The sequence below is a fragment of the Nannospalax galili genome, unplaced genomic scaffold (assembly GCF_000622305.1).
Source record: "Nannospalax galili isolate Female #2095 unplaced genomic scaffold, S.galili_v1.0 scaffold902, whole genome shotgun sequence".
In the NCBI taxonomy this organism is placed as follows: domain Eukaryota; kingdom Metazoa; phylum Chordata; class Mammalia; order Rodentia; family Spalacidae; genus Nannospalax; species Nannospalax galili.
In genome coordinates, this window is record NW_008347814.1 from 2411301 (window position 1) to 2430578 (window position 19278).

A 19278-nucleotide genomic window follows, 5' to 3' on the forward strand; every position below is an offset into this window, starting at 1 on the left:
TGGCTCCTGCTCAGCCTGCTTTCTTATGCAACACAGGCCCACCTGCCCAGGGGTGGCACCACCCACAGTGGGCTGGGCCCTCCCACATCACTCATCAAGAAGATGCCCCTCAGACATGGCCACAGGCCAGTCCAATAGAGGCAATTCCCCAATTGAGGCTCCCTCAACCCAGGTGTGTCAAGTTGACACTTAAGCTATCCAGCACACTCACTAAATTTTCTGAGACAAAAATATTCTTAGTGAAGATTAAATTAAAGCTTCTATGTCTGTAAAATGATTTTTAAAAATCCTCAGAGTTTGGCCTTGGCATTCTTTCTTCTACTCTCAATGAAATCTTCTACTTCATGATCGAAAAGGCCAAGGACTCCATATGCTGCACTCAATAAACCACATGTGGTGCTATGGGGAAACAACTTTAAATAACAGAAGAACTTGTTTGACTTCAAAGGACATACTATATACAGCAATAAAAAGTTGTTGGAGCTTTTAGCAAATTCACCATACATTAAAAGACTTTTAAGGTATATTTAAGGTAAAACTACATTAACAGACTAGTTCAGTATAGGCACATGCCTATAATCCCTGCACTTAGTAGGCAGAGACAGAAAGACTGCAAGTTTGAAGCCAGCCTGAACTACAAAGCAAAGCCCTGCTCCCACCCCCAAATAAAGCTCACCTATATTAAAGGCATATTCTGAGCAATTCAAAGCAGGTTTTGGAGTGTGAAGGTAACCCCAATTTTCAGCAATTCCTAGAGACTGACTGCAAGTTTCACCAGTACTTATTGGGCATGGCTGCCCAATTGTTGAAAGAATTGTCAGTGGCTAAGTAGGGAACATTTCCGTCTGATTCAGTTTAGTTCTGTGCCTCCTCTTCTGCTAGACCTTTGATGCATAAAGACAGTAGGTATTCCTCCAGTTTATTCCAGTTTATTTGTTAAATGTTGCTTCCTATTCATTCAAACCTCAGCTCAAGTGTATTCTCAGCAGCTAGACTTCCAGACCTCCCTGTGTGACCGCGCCTTTGCCTCCTGCACTGGGGGACTGCCTTCAGTGCCATTGGCTTGGTTGTGGCTGTCCTCTCTCTGCCAGGATTCAAGCTCTGCATCAGCTGCCATTTGTCTTGCCTTGTTCACTGTCTGCACTGCAGGCAAATGCAGCTTGGTGGTTCCAGGCATGCTGGGAATGACTGCACTTTTCAGGAGCTTTGATGTTGTTAGAACACACATATCCCAGGTGAACTTTTTTCTTACCAAAGAGAAAAGAATAAGCACCTAACTAAATAACTGGGGCAAAGCCAGTGTGGTGGCACACGCCTTTAATCCTAGTACGCTGGAAGCAGAGACAGGCAGTCCTACAGATAATCATAGCTAAAGAGAGTTCAAGAGTATGGGCCATGCCACATCCAGAAGGTGGCATTCCACAACTGGCAGCACTCCACACCGCTCCATCCCTTCCTTTGACTCTAGGAAGGCCTCCTAGGCAAAGCTATCATAGGCTCTCATTGCAAAATGAGCCTGGAGGGGTGACAGAGGCAGTCCTTCAAGCCGGTGCACTCTGAGTCTGGCTCCTGGGCTCCAGGCTGACATGGAGACTTTCCATCTTGCAGTTGCACAGCTACCCTGCTTCAGCCAGGCACTGAAATCATCCATTCAAAAAGTACTGGGTGCCTCTCACTGAGCTCTGCTGCTCCTTCTGCACATGAGCTGATAGAGACCCAAGGAAATAACTTCCACAGGGCTCAGAGCAAGACAGCTGTAGAGATGGAGCTAGAGCTCAGATCTCTGGGCGCCTGTCCTGTCCTTCACAGACTTTAGGACTTCAAAACAGTGCAGATGTTTTCTAACCCCAGGCCGTTGCCAAAGGATGTTTGAGCAGTCCTGCCTCCCAGATGCCATTTGGACAGGGAGTCAGAAAGCTTGGAGATGTTCTCTGTGCTCCAGAGGTGGAGCAGGTGTACAAAATGCAGGTGATGCCAGGCAGACACAAGAAAATTGCAAGAGAGACCAGTGACCCAAGCAAGGTGAATTTATAAACGGTCATTTCTTTCCAGCTGTGATTGCTCCCAGGAATGGCTGTTTTTGACTCACACCTCAAATCACAAGCTGAAGACAATTCCAACTTCTGATAAAATTCAGATTTCCATTGGCAAGCAGCCATCTGGCCTTAGCAGACACATCCAGAATGACATTATCATGTAAGCCTGTGTCAGGAGCGTGTGTTGTCTTACAGCTGAGAATGCTGTAATTACATTTGTAGCCCTTCTTTGTGCAGTGATATCATTTGCTTCCAACACGAACCCAGATTGTTTGTGTGTTAAAATGTACAACCTGCCAATTCTGCCAGAGAACAAAGACAGCATGGGGGCACATTTTGCTTTATTCTCCTTTGAGAACAAAAGAATTTCAGACTTTTGGCAATTGCATCTTAAATGCGCAAGACAAATTTCCCAACCTTATTCCTGGCAGCTTCTGCTAGGACAGAAGCTAGGAAGCGACTCTATAGTCGGGTATGCAATGCGCTTGTTGTGTGCTCATTTTTCTGGGAAGACACTAGACTTTTGGTCCTTAAACGGGCGTACATAGAATCACCTGGGGAGTTTGGTAAGTCACTGACTTCCTGACACAGAGCTACTAGAGGTCTATAACAGAATCGAATGAATGTCTTGAGATGACATTCCTTCATGATCACCACTTTCTTGGTCTTTCCTCAGAATTGGTATGAATAAAGCAAAGAATCTATACCCTGGGACTGGGATGTAGCTATTGGGAAAGTGAGTCCCTGGCATGCACAAAACCCTTATTTCAGTCAGCAATGCATAAACCCACACAGTGATATACACCTGCACATCCCCGTACTTGGGAGGTAGAGGCAGGAAGATTAGAGGTTCAAGATCATTCTCTGATACATAGTGGGTTTAGGGCCAGCCTGGGATACATGAAACTCTGTCTCAAAAAAAAGAATGATTGTGGGAAGAATATGTAGATCAATTCAGACTCTACAGCTCAGAGCTTAGAGCAGGTATGTACCACCTAACCTAGTCAGGACAGAGGAAGATAAGAGGTTATATTAGTCCTGGGGCTGTTAATGGCCTGTGAAGCCATAGTTAAAGGTTCTGTGAGTGTGTCTGGGAGTCCCTCCTCTACTTAGGACCCCAGAGTCCCAGTCCTTGCCAAACCCATGAATGAGAAACTTTCTAATTGTGGCCTCTCCTTCTAGCTCTGGCGGAAACTTGCCCGTCTGGCCTGTAACTTTGCGGTCATCTTCATCCCCTGGGAAATGAGGATAAAGAAAATTGAGAGTAAGTATTTACACTAGATGAGGCCACAGTAAGCAAGCATGGCAGTGCAGTCTGAGAAGTTGGGTGGGCCTTGGCCATCGTGTTATGTAGGCAGCCCAGGGCACTTGCAGAGCTGGGCATGCTGCTCACATGGTTCTCAGAGATGGAGGACCAATCTGCCCTCCCTCATCAAAAGCAATGAGGATAAATAGGTCATTTCAAAAGACAAGCATGACATTATACATGTTTTTATAGAACTTACTATAAGGATTTAGAAAACGTATGCTAAAAATAAGTCTCTCTCTCTCTCTCTCTCTCACACACACACACACACACACACACACACATACACACACACATACACACACACATCCTTCCTACCAGAAATAAACAAACTTAATAATCATCCTGAAGTGAAAGAAAGCATGAAATTGGAACAGAGGCTTTGAACATCTGTAGATAGGGGACCGTTTGCTGGAAGGTATAGATTTTCCCAAAATCAGTTCACAAGTTTAATGCAATTCCAGTAAAATTCATACTTGTGTGTGAGCTGAGGGCCATTGCCCTGGAGTCAGGGTTCTTCCCAGAGGCAGGCAATGAACTGAATGCCCAGGGAGGAATAAGGCAAAGAGTCAGAAAGGTGTGAAAGCAGGCTTTTATTGAGGCAGAGAGGAAAGAACAGAATGCCCTGTCCTGCCAGGTGGGGTCTCCAGAGCTGGTAGACCACCAAGTGACTTCTGGGCTGGTTCTTTCACAGGGTCCACAGGTTTTCCTCTCCTGTCTCCCTCTTCTAATACTGTCTTTTGGCCCTTATGGCCCTGCCAAGGACTGATGACTGATGTCTGACTAATGGCCTTGTCAGGCCCATAGTCTTATTTTTTGGTGTATGGCCTTGTTTTGACACATTCCCAGAGTTAAGTGGGAATAGTTTCTCTTCTCTCCTTCTGACCTTCTCCCTTAGTGTCTACCCTTAACTAACTCCTAACAGTACTGTCTTGAACACACAGAAGAAAAATATCCAAGAGATAAAATAAAATGGAAGAAAAAATTTCCATTAAATTACATGATCTAAAGGTTAAAATATAAAGCTAAACAACCAGATAGTTCAGCACAGCACAGTATAGGAACTCACTGGCATTCAAAGTACTAGACAGCCAGGCTTGGTAGAGCATGGTTTTAATCCTAACACTTGGGAGGCAGAGTTAGGTGGATTTCTGTGAGATGGAGGCCAACCTGGTCTACATAGTGCATTCCAGGTGAGCTGTGACTACAAGGAGACCCTATCGCAAAAAGACAAAAAAAAAAGAAAAAAAAAATCAAAGGACTAGGCAAACATTTCAGAAACAGATAGGAATATGGACTTTTTTTGCGGGGGCGGGGGGAACTGATAATTATTAAAGTCAGCCAAAATTGCTCTGTAAATATTGCTGGGACAACTGATTCAACTGTTTCAACAAGTAAGTCTAGTCCTTTCTGATAGGTAAAAAGTTGGCAAAGAACGAGCGAATGGATGATGAGGCACCGAGGCACAGCTAAAACTCCATCAAAATAGGGTTTATTAGCAAAGGAACACATGGAACAGACTCCCTTCTGGGCATGGAAAATGTCTGCCCGGGTCTTGAGCTGGGGTCTTTTTAAAAGGGAGACTTCTGCTTCCTGCAGAAGGCAAGAAGACGTATTTTTTTAAAGTTGGGGGGGTGGGAGTGGGAGAGAAGGACTGTTAAAACCTGTCCTCTTTAGAGATCAAAGGGGAAGACTGCTGTGTTGTCCCAACAGTGGAGAAAAGTCTGCTTCTCTTGACTTCAAAGACCAAGGTGCTTATCAGCTAGGTTTCCTTTTCTCAGGAGCATGAGAAGTCCTTGAGATCCTGTTGGTGAGAAGGCAGGGCTATGTGAACCTTAACACTTTCATTTTAATATTCCATTAAATATTTGAATGCACAGTTGGAAATCATGAAAAAACTTTAAAGAAAATATAAATGATAAGATCTTAGAATGGAGACCTATCTAATCATAATGGTAAAGGGAAGTTATCTAGGTTCTATTTAATTATTAAAAAATGAGGCTGGAGAGGTGGCTCAGTGGTTAAGAGCACTGGCTGTTCTTCCAGAGGACCTGGGTTTGGTTCCCAGCACTGACATGGAAGCTAACAACTATCCGTAACTCCAGTATCAGGGGCTCTGATGCTCTCTCTGGCCTCCATGGGAATTGCACAACATGGGTGCACTTATATACATGTAGGCAACACACTCATACACATAAAATAAGTCTTTAAGAACATTTAAATAGTATTTTTGGTAAACTAGAGTTTATTTTCTGCATATTCAACCAGAGGACAAACACAGGCAGCTAAGCTGCCACTGGGGGACTCGGATACAATAACAGCCCTCTTCCTGTGTGTGCTGCTGGTGAGGGCAAAATCGTAGTGCTATCCAGTGGAGACGCTGCACTATGAGGGTTGAGCAGACCTATTCTCATCTTGTCTTTCTATAGGTCACTTTGGGTCGGGTGTGGCCTCCTACTTCATATTCTTGAGGTGGTTGTTCGGAATTAACATCGTGCTCACAGTGATGACAGGTGCTTTTATTGTCATTCCAGAGGTAAGAACTGTCCCGGGATGGGAAGGTGCCAGGCACTAAAGGGAGGGAGTGGTAGGTGGTTCAATTGGCCATTCTTATTATCCTGGTGTGAAGGCCAGTTTGGGGGTAGCAGCTTTTTCTGCAAAGGGCCACATGGTAGGTATTTCACACTTTTTAAAAATATTTTTATTTTATTATTTTTCATTTTATTTTATGTGTATGTATGTATTGCCTGCATGTAGGTAAGTGCACCCATGTCGTACAATACCCATGGAGGACGGAAGAGGCTGTCAGATCCCCTGGAACTGGAGTTACGGATAGTTGTTAGCTGCCATATGGGTGCTGGGATTCGAACCCGGGTCTTCTGCAAGAACAGCCAGTGTTCTTAACCGCTGAGCCATCTATCCAGCCCTGATATTTCACACTTTGTCACTAGTACTCAAACCTGCCTTATACCTCAAGAACAGCTGTAAGCAGTTCACAGATCAGTAAGTGTTGCTGAAATTTAAATTTCATATAATTTTAAAATTTGTTCCCAAGTATTATTTTTCTTTTTATAATTTTCCCTATCCATTTCAAAATGAGAAATCATTCATAGCTCTCAGGCCACATAAGAAGAGAACAGACTACTGGATTTGGTCTATATACCCTTGTGTCTACCCAGTGTTCCAACTGAACTTTATCCTCTTAAACAAACAGGGCCATTCATTTCCTCATAAAGTAAGCAGAGTTGGGGCCGACAATGATCTACCCATAGACACTACTTCTAGTTCTATCAAATGGGCTCAGGCAATAATGACACAGGTAGGCAAGCCCTAATCAGGCCAAAGAAATCTGTCACTGGAGATTACCTTCCTGTCAGAGGAAATGTACCAGAAATCCATCCCCAAGAGATGCTCTGTGTATGGCATCTCCACAGGCACATGGGGCATCTACTGTCCTTTTTCTCCAGTTCCCTTGGCCAGAGGAACATGCCATCTTTTCCTCTCTTAACAGCTGATCGCAGGCCAGCCTTTTGGAAGCACAGTCAGCAAGACCATCCCCCAGGAGCAGGTCATGTCTGCCCAAGATCTGGATACCATCTGGTCCCTGGGGGTGAGGCTGATGTTGGCTATGCTCTGGCCTTAAGGGAGGGATGAAGGGCCTCAGTTCTGGGACCTGGGATCAGAAACTACTCTAGTGTTCTCTTCCCAGGGATACCTCCAGTACTCCGTCCTGTTCTATGGCTACTACGGCAGAGAAAGGAGGATCGGGAGAGCCGGCTACCGCCTGCCCTTGGCCTATTTCCTGGTGGGGATGGCAGTGTTTGCCTACAGCTTCATCATTCTCTTAAAGAAGTATGACTGTCAATTTCTCAAGCCCATGTCAGGAGTTAGGACATGTGTGATTTCATTTCATCCTGTCAATTACCCTGTATAGTCAGGGGTCACTGTACACATTATACAGAAGAGGAGATTCAACAGCTACCTTGTGCTAGATTCTGTGAGGGGTCTGGAGGGGCAAGCTTAGAGATTTACAGAATATATAATTTCATACCATAACTATACTTATGAAAGACGAATAATACATTCTAGGTGAGCAGAGGTGACAGAAAGCAAACGGCCCTCTTTGGCTATATGTTTATTTGTGACCTGGTGGCAAACTGCCATTGATGCCTCCTAGTCATCCTTGAGGGGAGAGCACAGTACAAAAGAAAGCAAACTGGCTAGAGTTAAGAGTTCTGCTGGGAGCTCCATTCTGAGTCATGTGGCAACCTCAACTTTCCCTCTTTGGGTAGGTTGACTCAGACAACCACCAGGTTCCCTTCCAGCTTGGCCTCCAGTGCTTCTATGTAGAGCTAGAAAAACTGAAGCATGTCAGAGGGACTCTGACCCAGGGAGAGCCCTGACCCCCACCTCAGCTCATGTGTACTTTCTGCTCTTTGCCCCTGCCCAGGTGCCATGCTAGCCAAGTGCAAATAGCAGTGCTTCGGGTCAGAAACAGCATAATAAATAAGCAAATCCACAAAACCTGAGAAGATCCACAGTGACTTGGGGGCCTTCAGATGACTGAAACTTTCCAGCTTAACTTCTGGTGGCCTCAAGATCCCACAGAACAACATCAGTCCTTTAACTTTGCCTTTTAAAATCAAGTCAGACCAAACTTGGGAGCAAGAAATATATCAGTAGGGAGGAAAGCCAAAAGCTTATTACTGGAGAAGTGGTCGTAGAGACAGAGCTTCATTTGAGGAGAGTTCATGTCTACTGACTTCAAGTATCTAAAGGAATGCTGTGTCCAAGCATGTTCTTTGGAATCCCTTGGGAGAAGTTACCACGGGCAACTTCAGCTCAGAGGGAGGGCCATAACACTGCCGCAGACATGAGACCTCCAGAGACCAGCACACCTCAGTGACGATTGGCCACTACAGTGCTGGTGGGACTATCAAATGGGCTCACAAGATAATGGCCTCTGTAGTTTCCACACTAGTGAAAGGGTAGTCTGAGCGTTCAAGAGACAGTGACATCCCCAGCTCTCTGCTTGCCAAGCAGTGACTGAGGAGCTGTGTCAGGAAACGGCTATGCAGTTTGCACAAAGGCTGTGCATCAGGTTGTGGTCCACCTTAGCCAATGTGGGCCCATCCCTGCCCCCGTCCCTGCCCCTGTGACCTGGCCTGGGGTCATCTTTTGCAGGATGGCTAAGAACTCCCGCACCAGCCTCGCCAGTGCTTCCAATGAAAACTACACCTTCTGCTGGCGGGTGTTTTGTGCCTGGGATTACCTCATTGGAAACCCAGAAGCTGCAGAGAGCAAAACCGCTGCCATTGTGAACAGCATCAGGGTGAGTGAAGGCTTCTGTCCAGTAGACCAGGGAGGATGCTGAGGAGCCTGAACAGTCACACAGCTGGCGCCCCCTGCTGGCAGAGTCGGCACTGCCCTCTTCCCGTCAGGCCTTGGTCCAGGGCAACAGTCCCACTAAAGTGAGCCTGTTCTGGAAATGCACCAAATGAACCCATAGGGCATGAGAACGAAAGTTCAGAACTTCTCTTTATTTTTGTGACTTGTTTCATCCTTCTAAAATTTTGATTTGTGCAATTTGGATAATTTACACGATGGATTCTTACCATAGTGTATGTGTATAATCTATGAATGAATAAATATTCTATACATTATGCATATGTTTTTATCTTTGACTTATAAGTAAAGGTGATCAAAACCAGATTTGCATTAGCTGAATGTCATAGGTGCCTTATTTTGAGAAAAAAAATATTTCCATAATTCAAAATATGTATCAGTCTTCCTCTTTCCATTTTTTCCCAATCCCTAATTTCTTTAATATTTATTATTTTTATTTTGTGTGTATGCATGTATTGCCTGCATGTAGGTAAGTGCACCCATGTATTGCAATGCCCGCAGAGGACAAAAGAGATGGTCAGATCCCCTGGAACTGGAGTTACAGACAGTTGTTAGCTGCCATGTGGATGCTAGGATTCGAACCCAGGTCTTCTGCAAGAACAGTCAGTATTCTTAACTGCTGAACTATCTCTCCAGCCCCCCATCTCTAATTTCTTTATCTCAATAGATTAGATAATTGATACCTAATTCACTATGATCAATAGATACTTACAGAAGAAAGTCTTAGATATTGAAGATAAGAATTAAAATACTGCATAATACTTTTATTGATGCTCAGGCTGGCAGTAGACGTATTATGTGACCAAAGATGCCCCTTAACTCCTGATCCTCATGCCTCCACCTCATGAGTTCTGGGATTATAGGGCTGTGCCCAGCTGAATAAATTATTTCTAGTGATTCTATTTCCTTACAATGCTAAGCTTCTGATGCTGTATTTGTTTTTCCTTCAAGGAGGCGATACTAGAAGAACAGGAAAAGAAAAAAAGCAAAAACATGCAAGTATTAATATTCCTACTCATTACGTTTGGATCTAATTTGGCACAAAAATTAATCAAATTATATTTATCTTGTTTTCATAATTGTGAGGCAGCTCCTCCTTCTTAATACCAGTCTCCTTAGTACTGTGACTGTGGGGACCCCATTCCTTTCCCACAGCTTACTAAGGAGTGCTTCCTCCTTGCATAGCTGTCAAAGCAGGATGGGAGGTCTGAAATTGACAGGTTTCCTGTTCTTTTACTTACATAATAAAATGGGTATTTTTAGTGCCAATTTCTAGTTTGCTAAAGGAAGCAAACATGTGAGTGGCATTAGGACTAATTTTATTTAGAAACAAATATCTGAAATCCTATGAAACAAGGAGTTCATGTCCACAGTCTCCCAAGATGATCTGCTGGGTCTGCTGTGAGATCTTTAACAAAGGAACTGATGGCAAGGAAGAGATGATGGCCCTGTCTTTGTTGAGACAGACATTTTCCCCCACCTCCTATCCCTTCTGGTTCTGTAGTCCTCCTCTTAAGTTTTTATGGTGCTGGATAAAGGCATGGACACTTGGCTTCTGAGAATGAAGGAAACAGTGATGGGAAGGGCTCCACAGGGGCAATTGGGAGGGGTGGATTCCAGGCCTCCCCGGCATGAGTTCCTGAAACCCACTAAGTTCCCTCGACCTTTCTGACTTGTATCTTGTCCATAGAGAAGTGACAGATGGGACCCATCAGACTTCTGAGAGGTCCAGAAAATAAGCAGTCATCTATAGACTCTGAAAGCAGAGCTCAGTTTGCTAGATTAACATCTCTAGCTGTAGAACAGAGAGTTCATCTTTTTAGCAAGTCTTACCAAGTGATTTGAATGTGTGAAAATTATAGCCACCCTAAGTTCATTCCAGGTCAAACAGACCTACAATGATTCATCACTCAAGCAAGCAAAGGAAGCAGCTTTTCATCCCTCTTCCACAAGTCCTCTTCTGAGGAAGACAAATAATTGATACTCAGGACCAGGAGAGGAGCAGAGAAAGGGGTGCATTTTCATTTGATTGGCCACTCTGCTCTGATTCCCAAAACACCTTTACTGGTGTGATCACCAGGAAGGATGGCAGGTGCATGGCCATGAGACCATCCATTGATTCCTCCAGACTGACCCTATGTGAATAGCATGATCCTAGGAATGATCACTGTATGCTCTGGAGGCAGAATGACATGGATGGCTCTGCCTCAGAGCTCCACTGTATCTAGCATGTGTTTTTCTTTTGACCTTGAAGGTGCCCTTCATCATTTCATTTAGGACTTGGTTCCTTTGTATGCAGTTGAAGGGCTGAAATATACACAGAGGGGAATGTCATGATCTGCCCAAGGTCTCCAGTGGTTGAGCTTCATGGAAGGGATAGTATGCTTCTTATGTGCCCCTTCAAATCCTCTTGGCCCTTCCCCTTTCTTCAGACAGGACTGTGCAGGCTACACTAGCTGCATGCATATCCCCTTGCATGACCCTACTGGTGGCTGCCTCCAGGGCTGCTCCGGGAAGTATTCCCAGGATCCAAGCCCATGCTCATGTACTGTCATTCACAAACTGGATGTACACTGAGAAAGATTGTCCATGAACTTACTCTGGGCCACAGGGAATGGGGATGAAGCCTTGTCTGTTTAATGCTGGGCAGTCTGGGAGTGTCCATGGCTCTGAGAAGGCCTCCAGCTGCCTCTAGCTGTGGCCAATTCCACCACTCATCCTTCGGTGATAGCTCATCTCTCTACCACTTCTCCAGCCCTCACTGGAGGAGTTCCTGCTTTCTGGAACTATTTCCAAAATCAACTATCTGCAGACAAATCTTTCTGTAGAGTTTGGCTTTCAGGCAAACCAAACTAAAACAACCCCTAAAATTCATAACAACAAAAAAAGCCTTAGGAATCCACCAACTGGTCAGCCAGTCAGTTGCCCAGTGCTCAAAAAAAGTGTGTTCTACTTAAGTTCTAGAATCACTATTGATTTATAAATCTTCCCACACTATCAGAGCCTCTAGGGAAATGAGACCAAATGAGGAAGGAAATGTGCACACATCCCATCTCATGGTCACTGGGCTGCTCTATTACTGACTGGGTCATCTAACAAATGTTTATTAAGCACTTAAATATGCTGAGGTGTGCTCAGAGCTGTGGACACAGAAGATTAAAGATTCTAAGAATTCATACTCCAGAGGGAAAGAGAATAATCAAGTAAATACATGGCAAGATGTCAGACACATTGTGTGGAATGATGGGCAGGCCATTAACTGTCAGCGGACAGGCAAGCAATTCCTCCTCCTCTCAGTCCCTCCTCTTCTGCCAAACACATTGACATGAATTGCTGTCTGCATCATAGGACTCCAAGTGCGTGCATGCGTGCGTGCATGCGTGTGTGTGTGTGTGTGTGTGTGTGTTTGTGTGTATGCGTGTGTGTGGTGTTGCATATATTTGCTAGTGTAGTCCAGCATGTACATAGGCAAGTACAGGAAGGCCAGAAGTAGATGTCAGACATCTTTCCTCAATCACCCTCCACCTTTAAGGTTTGAGACAGCATCTCTGACTAAACCTAAATTGCAATGATCTGGATAGGCTGGCCAGCCAGCTAACTTTGGTGATCTGCCTATCTCTGCCTCCCCACAACCAAGTGCTAGGGTTACAGGCACTTGTCACCTTGCCTGCACTTTTTATGTGGGTCCTGGGGATCCAAACTCAGGTCTTGATGCTTGCATGGCAGGCATTTTATTAACTGTGCCATCCCTCAGTACTATAGGACTCCAATTTTAAGTGACGAAACTGAAACTGAAACCTACATACTTGGATTCTAAAACCAATGTTTGCTTGGTTGTTTGTCCTAAACCCAAAAAAGTTCCAAGATGCTGGGTGGTTGAATTTATAACTCTGTGTTGATCTCTTAGAAAATGAGGATTTGAGCTGGGTAAAGCAGAGAGCCCCTAAGCAGAGGACAGGCTCCTGTCCCTAAATCCCACCATCTGCATCATGGCGCTGTCTCTCTCTGCAGGGCAGTGACCATCTGCCTGAGGATCATCGCCAACATCCTGGTGCTCCTCTCACTGGCAGGCAGCATCTATCTCATCTATTTTGTGGTGGACAGGTCCCAGAAGCTGGAACAGTCAAAGAAGGAGCTGACGCTTTGGGAAAAGAATGAGGTACCAGTGCCCAGTAGTTATGTTAGCAGGTACACTCCAAGAGGAACGCCAATATTGCCAATGCTTCTGTTTCTTTAGTGGAGTAGGGTAAAATGTCTCTAGTGAACAATTCAGTCCTTTGGTCCTACAGCAGGGACAAGGACATTCAGCAAGCACAAGGCCTGGTTAAAGGACTGGAAGGATCTTGATTGATGAACACCCCTAGGTCTTCATACTGACCTTCGTGGTTGAGCTTTGCCATTTTTCCTTACTTCTGTTCCTTCACATCCACTCTTCCAGGCATGGGCTCTGGCTGAATCTCAGTTTGTGTATCAAACTCCACCAACTGCCTGCTGTCTAACACTTAAGTACTTTCCAGAACCAAATCCACACGAACAGCTTGTACACTGAACAACCCACCTCTATTTGTGTTAAATGCCAATAAATAGAAAATTACCAAGTAGAAGGTTATGGACAATTTTAGAATTTTTTAGTATTTGTTCTAAGACTCTTGTCCTGAAAGTTTGGTCCAATTTGTCTGTAAAGAATTGAAAAGGCAGCAATAGTGCAAAACTACCTTTCAGACTACTCTGATAAAAAATAACCAGCATCTACTTAAAAAGTGGATTGTGTAAGCAATTAGATGACTACGGATTTATCCTGAATGTATTCATCAATGTGCAATCATTTCTTAAACCTGACTTTACACTAGGTAACCTTTTCCCAAGACAGTCCCTAAAATATCTTTTCTATTTTATATCAGTTATGTTAGCCAAGTAAATGTATACCGTCTTACACATTTATAAATAGATGGGCAGGTTTTTAAAGATCTACTCAGAGATTATTTCTTATTTTAGCTCAAACGTTTTATATACCAACTCAAACGCTTCTTTTCTTTTGCTATAAGTCCAGACAAACAAGAGCCAGGCATGCTTCTCTAGGTAATTAATCTCCCATGTACACAGAGAATATTCAATTACCTCTCTGCCTTCCCCTTTCTATTCGTAATAATCGCAATTATTTCCATCCTCCATCCAAGGCCAGGGAAGAATAAACACAATGATTTGGTAATTGACAGATGTGACAGAAATGCTAGTGAGCCCCAGATGGCATGAGAGAGTGCCCTCAGAATTCTAAAAGGAAGTCCAGAAAGGAACAAGTTGGCGATGGGATGATGGAGGTCTTCTAGAAAAGGAATAAAAAACTTGGAGAGGTTTCTAATCAGGGGCTTGGTGTCCGGTGAATACTGAATGACCAGATATCAGACCAAATGCAGTTGAATGAGCTGTGGTGAGGGAAGAAGAAGCCCAGATCTGGCATGTGCTCTCTCCATAGGTGAGTGTGGTAGTCTCCCTTGTCACCATGCTGGCACCCTCTGCCTTTGACCTCATCGCTGCCTTGGAGATGTACCACCCCCGAACCACACTGCGCTTCCAGCTGGCAAGGTATGACATCCTGCTTTCTGGACCCCACCATAGTTCAGCCATCTGCCACCCGAAGGGACAAAATCTCCGAAGAACCAGGGCTTGTGTCCTTTCTCTGGCATTTAGCATAGAACTTTCCCTTTGCAGCTCAAGAGAAGCTTGGGACAGTGGAAGGGAAAGGAAAGGAGACGGGAAGAGGGGGGGGTTCAGAATGATGCAGGTAATATAACTGTAATGAAGAGGAGGAGGGGGAAGAGGGAAGAAGTAGGCAGGAAAAGCAGACACAGAGGAGGAAGAAGACGACAGAACGCAGCTTGGTTTTCTTCATCATTAAATTCCCTCCATGGTTTGACTATGACGCAAAGGTGGCCTGAGTCACAGAAGATTGTGTACCCAAGGGAACATCCCAAGACTGCCTTTCTGGAGTTAGAGCCATGTTGCTTTCTAGGAAGGGCATCATGCCTGTCTTCCTGAAAACCTGCTTCTGTTCCATGGAGTTCTGTCTCCTCCTCCAGTTTAGTTGCTGTGTTGGTAAACAGTATGGCAGAGAGAGGTATAGAGCCCCATTTGCATGCTCCCCACCCTGTTCACTAGGGCTTCTCCAGGCTCTCATCTGTGATCCCTCATGACCTTCCCCAAATTTCAGACTGCTTTCAGAAGGCTTGCTTCCACTCAAGAGTCAGAGGACATCTTCCGAAAAGAGCATGACAGTCAATATTTTAGTATTTTATTTATTATTTTTATTTTATGGCATTTGCCTGCATGGATGTAAGTGTACCCGTGTCATGAAATGCCTGCAGTGGTCAGAAGAGGGTGTTGAATCCTCTGGAACTGGAGTTATAGATGGTAGTTAGCCACCATGTGGGTGCTGGGGGCCGGACCCAGGTCTTCTGCAAGAGCAGCCAATGCTCTTAACAACTGAGCCATCTCTCCAGCCCCTGACAGTCAATATTTTGGATTCTGCTACCCACACATACATCTCTGTCCCAACTCCAAGCTCTAAGTTAGGAACATGAAAGCAGTCACAGGTGTCAGGCAAACAAACTGCTGAGCTGTGTGGCCATGCCACTTTATTTACAAAAATAGGTGAGGGAAAGGTCTGACTTAAAGACTACAACAGCTCACTAACCCGTGACATTCTACCACTATTTCAAAGACAGAAGACCATAACTAGAAAGATCAAGGAGTTGACCAAAACTCCACAATGCAGGGTAGACCTGGGGCAGGGTGAGGCTCAAGGGCCCCTGGCTCCTCACCTCCTTCTTCTACTCCATTCTGCACCTCTCTGACCTGGATGAGAAGGGCCTTTCTAGGTTCCTTCCTTGCCCACAGGCATTGGGGAGAATCAATTCCATTATTGCATTTGGTGTAACAGCAATCCTATTACACAGATTGGCCTCGTTACTCATACTCAAAACTAGAGAAACAAAGCCATCGGGAGACTTAACCCCAGACAAATGAGGGATAATTCTAGTAATAAGAGCAAGACATATTGTTTCTGTTCCAATAACTTACCAGCAGGCCATGCTACCTTTTATCTAAGCAGCAGCAATAGCCCAGGTCCTTCCTCCAGCACTCACTGGGGACATTCATAGGGTCTGGAACCCACACATGCTGCAGCATGTGCAGAGATCATCCTGAGGTGATGCCAGAGGGAACCCCTTCACCATTTCAGAGGGAAAGCCACTGATAATGGGAAGGGTGTCCCCTGATGAAGCCATTTGTCCACACAGTGTCACCTCTACCCTGCAGAGGTGAAGGGGGGCCCTAGGGATGACTGAGTTGTCATTTCTATGTGGAATTTTTGCATTAAGATGAAGCTGTTCTCCCATCACCAGAGACTGATCCCATGATTCCCAGTGTGTTCATGGCCAACCCCTTGAAGTATCTGAAAAGCTGCTATTTTCCTCTCCTGTCTTATTTCTTTAGACAGATTTCCCATAAGACCCTGGGCAACGGCAGGATGTTTCCCAAACCTTCCACGCAGGGGGAACTGACATCAGGTCTATAGTGATTGGCAGAGGGAGACTGCTGCGGCCAGATTTCACTCACTAGCAGCTGCTTGCATGATGTAGCTTTGACCCAGGCCCTCTGTGCTGCTGAGGACCCCAGCCTGTGTTTCCAAAGCAGAGCACTGAGATTCCCACATGGCACATTGATCCGTTGAACCTCATGAACTGAGCTGCATTCAGCTCTTTGTGTCACTAGTCACTGGGCCCTTGAATGGAAATTGTAAAGACGTAATCTTTATAGACTTCCTTTCAAAAATCAAATGAGACAGTGCAGGGAAATCCACCTTGGAACAGGCATTTTATGTCACTCCACAGAATTCCACTCCCAAACCCAAGTTCAGTCTGCTGCACTAGTGTTTCCAACACACTGGTCCAAGGATGGCTACTGTGATTGCCAGACTCCCAACCCGTCCATACCTGCTGAAGCAGGAGGATTTGGGAAGTCTGCGGCTATGTTTTCTTTTGCATTATTTTTATTTGTATACACACACACACACACACACACACACACACACACACACATACACATACTACAACATGCCTGTGGAAATCAGATAGCAACTTGGGGGAATTAGTTCTTTCCTTCCACCATGTAGGTCCCAGGAATCGAACTCAAATGGTCAGGTTTGGCAGCAAGTGCCTTTACCTACTGAGCCACGTCACCTGCCCTGTAATCTGTGATTTTTAATGCCACTCAGGTGACTCAAGCAAAGCCACACTAGCAGCAACTCTTTTGGCATATCTACAATGGCTTAGAACCATCTGGAGATTCTGGACCTGTGGCCCTGTGTGTGCTGGTCTTGTTTCTCAGGGCAGCTTGTGATTTTCAGGGTATTGGTGCTGTACCTGGGAAATCTCTACAGCTTGATCATTGCTCTCCTTGACAAAGTGAACAGCATGAACACTGAGGTGAGTGCTCAGACTGGATGGTCACCTACCGCCCAGACTGGATGGTACCAGCCATCACTGCTCAGACCGGACATTCATTTTCCCACCACTGTCCAAACCAGATGATCACCCATCATCAAGACCTAACCTGGGCCATTTCCCACCATGGCTTCCCTCCCACCACACTCCCATGTCAGAGTCCTTATCTATCTCCTTGTCCTCTTTACTGCTTGTACATGTGTACCATACAGCATATCCCAGACCATGCCGCTGTGGTCCTTTCAAGGTGAGGGGAAAAACTTAAACCCCTTTCCCAGATAAAGAAACTAAAAATACTGTAGTGAGAACCTGGGGCCGTGGACACTACATCTCCTGTTCCCTGCTATCTCATTACTGTGAATCCATCAGGAAAGACTCAACAGCTTTTGCAAATGACCCTAGGAAGAACAACAGGCCACGTGCTCATTCACAGAGGAGAGAGAATAGTCCTCTCACAGCAAACAGCTGAAGGTGGGCCATTGTCCCAGCCCCACTGGGCAGTTCTGGTGTCCATTTTAACCTGGTCATCATGCAAGCACACCCTGAGTGGTGGGGGAGGGCAGGCAGGGAAGGAGGGGCTTTCTGAGGGTTGTTTGCTCAAAGCATACCATACTAGCGTAAATTTCAAGATCTATAAGCCAAAGAGGCCATGGAAAGTCATTGTTCTGTACCAGGGCTTTGAAGTCACACAGACCTAGGTCCTTCTGTCACTAACAGCCTGACCTTGAACATTAGTCTCTCACTTCACTCACTGAACTCCAATCTCCTTATGAACTTGACCAGAACCTCCAATGAGGTTGAGAAGAGACACCTGTGTCACCCGGAGCCATAGAACCATTTCTGATGCTCATTAGGGAAAAATACACACTGTCCATCACAACTGACTCCCTATGATGGGGCCACTCCAGTCAAGTGGTGATGATCAGGGAGAGAGGAAAGGAACAGGAAGGGAGAGGAGGAAAAAGGATACTAGAGCTGGAGAGAGAGAGGAGGTAGAGCTGAGTGGGGGATAGAAGGGAAAGGAGGGAGGGACAGAGATAGAGACAGAGATAGACGGAGACAGAGAATGACTAACCGGAAGCAACCCAGTGGTGTCCTTGCTGTGCCCAAGCTAGATTCTTAATTATAAACATGTGAATGACCTTTCTTCCTTCCTCCTTCCCACCCCACAGGAAGGGGCTACCAAAAATACCACAAGTCATTGGATAGATCCTCCCACCTTCTTCGCCACCAGAACAGCGCCTGAAGGAGGGCAGTGGCCCACACCCGGGTCTGGAATGGGACTCAGGAGAAACAGCACCAGCACATGGGTCTTGGGGGAGACAAGCATTCTGACCTCTACCATGCCGTACACAAAGGCCAACAAGACGGTGCTCTACACGCAGGGCCCCCAAGGCCAGTGCTGGGAGACATATGTTGGCCAGGTGTTTCCCTCTGCCCCTTAGCAACTCTCTGAGGCATCATTGTTCCTTTGCTACCAAAAAGGAAAATGAAATTCAGTGAGGTTTATATTTTTCTATGTTCCAAGTCTCAAAATTAATCATAGCAATCAAAGCAATGACTTGTGCAGCAGTAACTAAGCATCGTCCTCATAAGACTCGTGTAGTCACCCTCATAAGCACAGATGAAGAAACTAAGACATCAGTGGTTAAGTAAATTGCCCAAGATCATGACAGCAGAGAGTAGATGAAGACTTGAACCTAAGTGTTTGCTCCAGAATCAGGCCCTTGATTGTTCTGCATTTAAGCTGTAGAACTTGATCTTGCATGGAGTCGTAGCCCCTCAGCATTGCCTCCTGGAAATGAATTCATGCAGTTCAGCACCTAGACTTTAGATTCTTCCCAGTTTTGTGTAGTCCCTGCCTTGCCTTGGATCTCAGGAGCCAAACTCCAGTTAACAGGTATTCTCTGAACAGTCATGTGGCAGAAATCCCTCCTCTGCCACTGTGCTGTATAAAGATGTGAAATGAAAACATTAGCGGGTCCCTGGTTCTGGCTCAGGGCTGTGGAGAGACAGGGAGGACCAGGGA

At 45.4% G+C, this 19278-nt stretch overlaps 1 protein-coding gene across 1 annotated transcript in view; it reads left to right on the forward strand.

Annotated features, from left to right (window-relative positions):
* Tmc3 (transmembrane channel like 3) overlaps nucleotides 1-19278 on the forward strand; it is a 40277-nt gene that overhangs the window by 8163 nt on the left and 12836 nt on the right. The window contains exons 4-13 of the mRNA XM_029568976.1: nucleotides 3219-3300; nucleotides 5772-5878; nucleotides 6854-6952; nucleotides 7052-7194; nucleotides 8527-8674; nucleotides 9700-9743; nucleotides 12760-12907; nucleotides 14222-14331; nucleotides 17153-17231; nucleotides 18422-18673. Coding sequence (XP_029424836.1) covers nucleotides 3219-3300; nucleotides 5772-5878; nucleotides 6854-6952; nucleotides 7052-7194; nucleotides 8527-8674; nucleotides 9700-9743; nucleotides 12760-12907; nucleotides 14222-14331; nucleotides 17153-17231; nucleotides 18422-18673 — 1212 coding nt within the window. The remainder of the gene's footprint in view (nucleotides 1-3218; nucleotides 3301-5771; nucleotides 5879-6853; nucleotides 6953-7051; nucleotides 7195-8526; nucleotides 8675-9699; nucleotides 9744-12759; nucleotides 12908-14221; nucleotides 14332-17152; nucleotides 17232-18421; nucleotides 18674-19278) is intronic.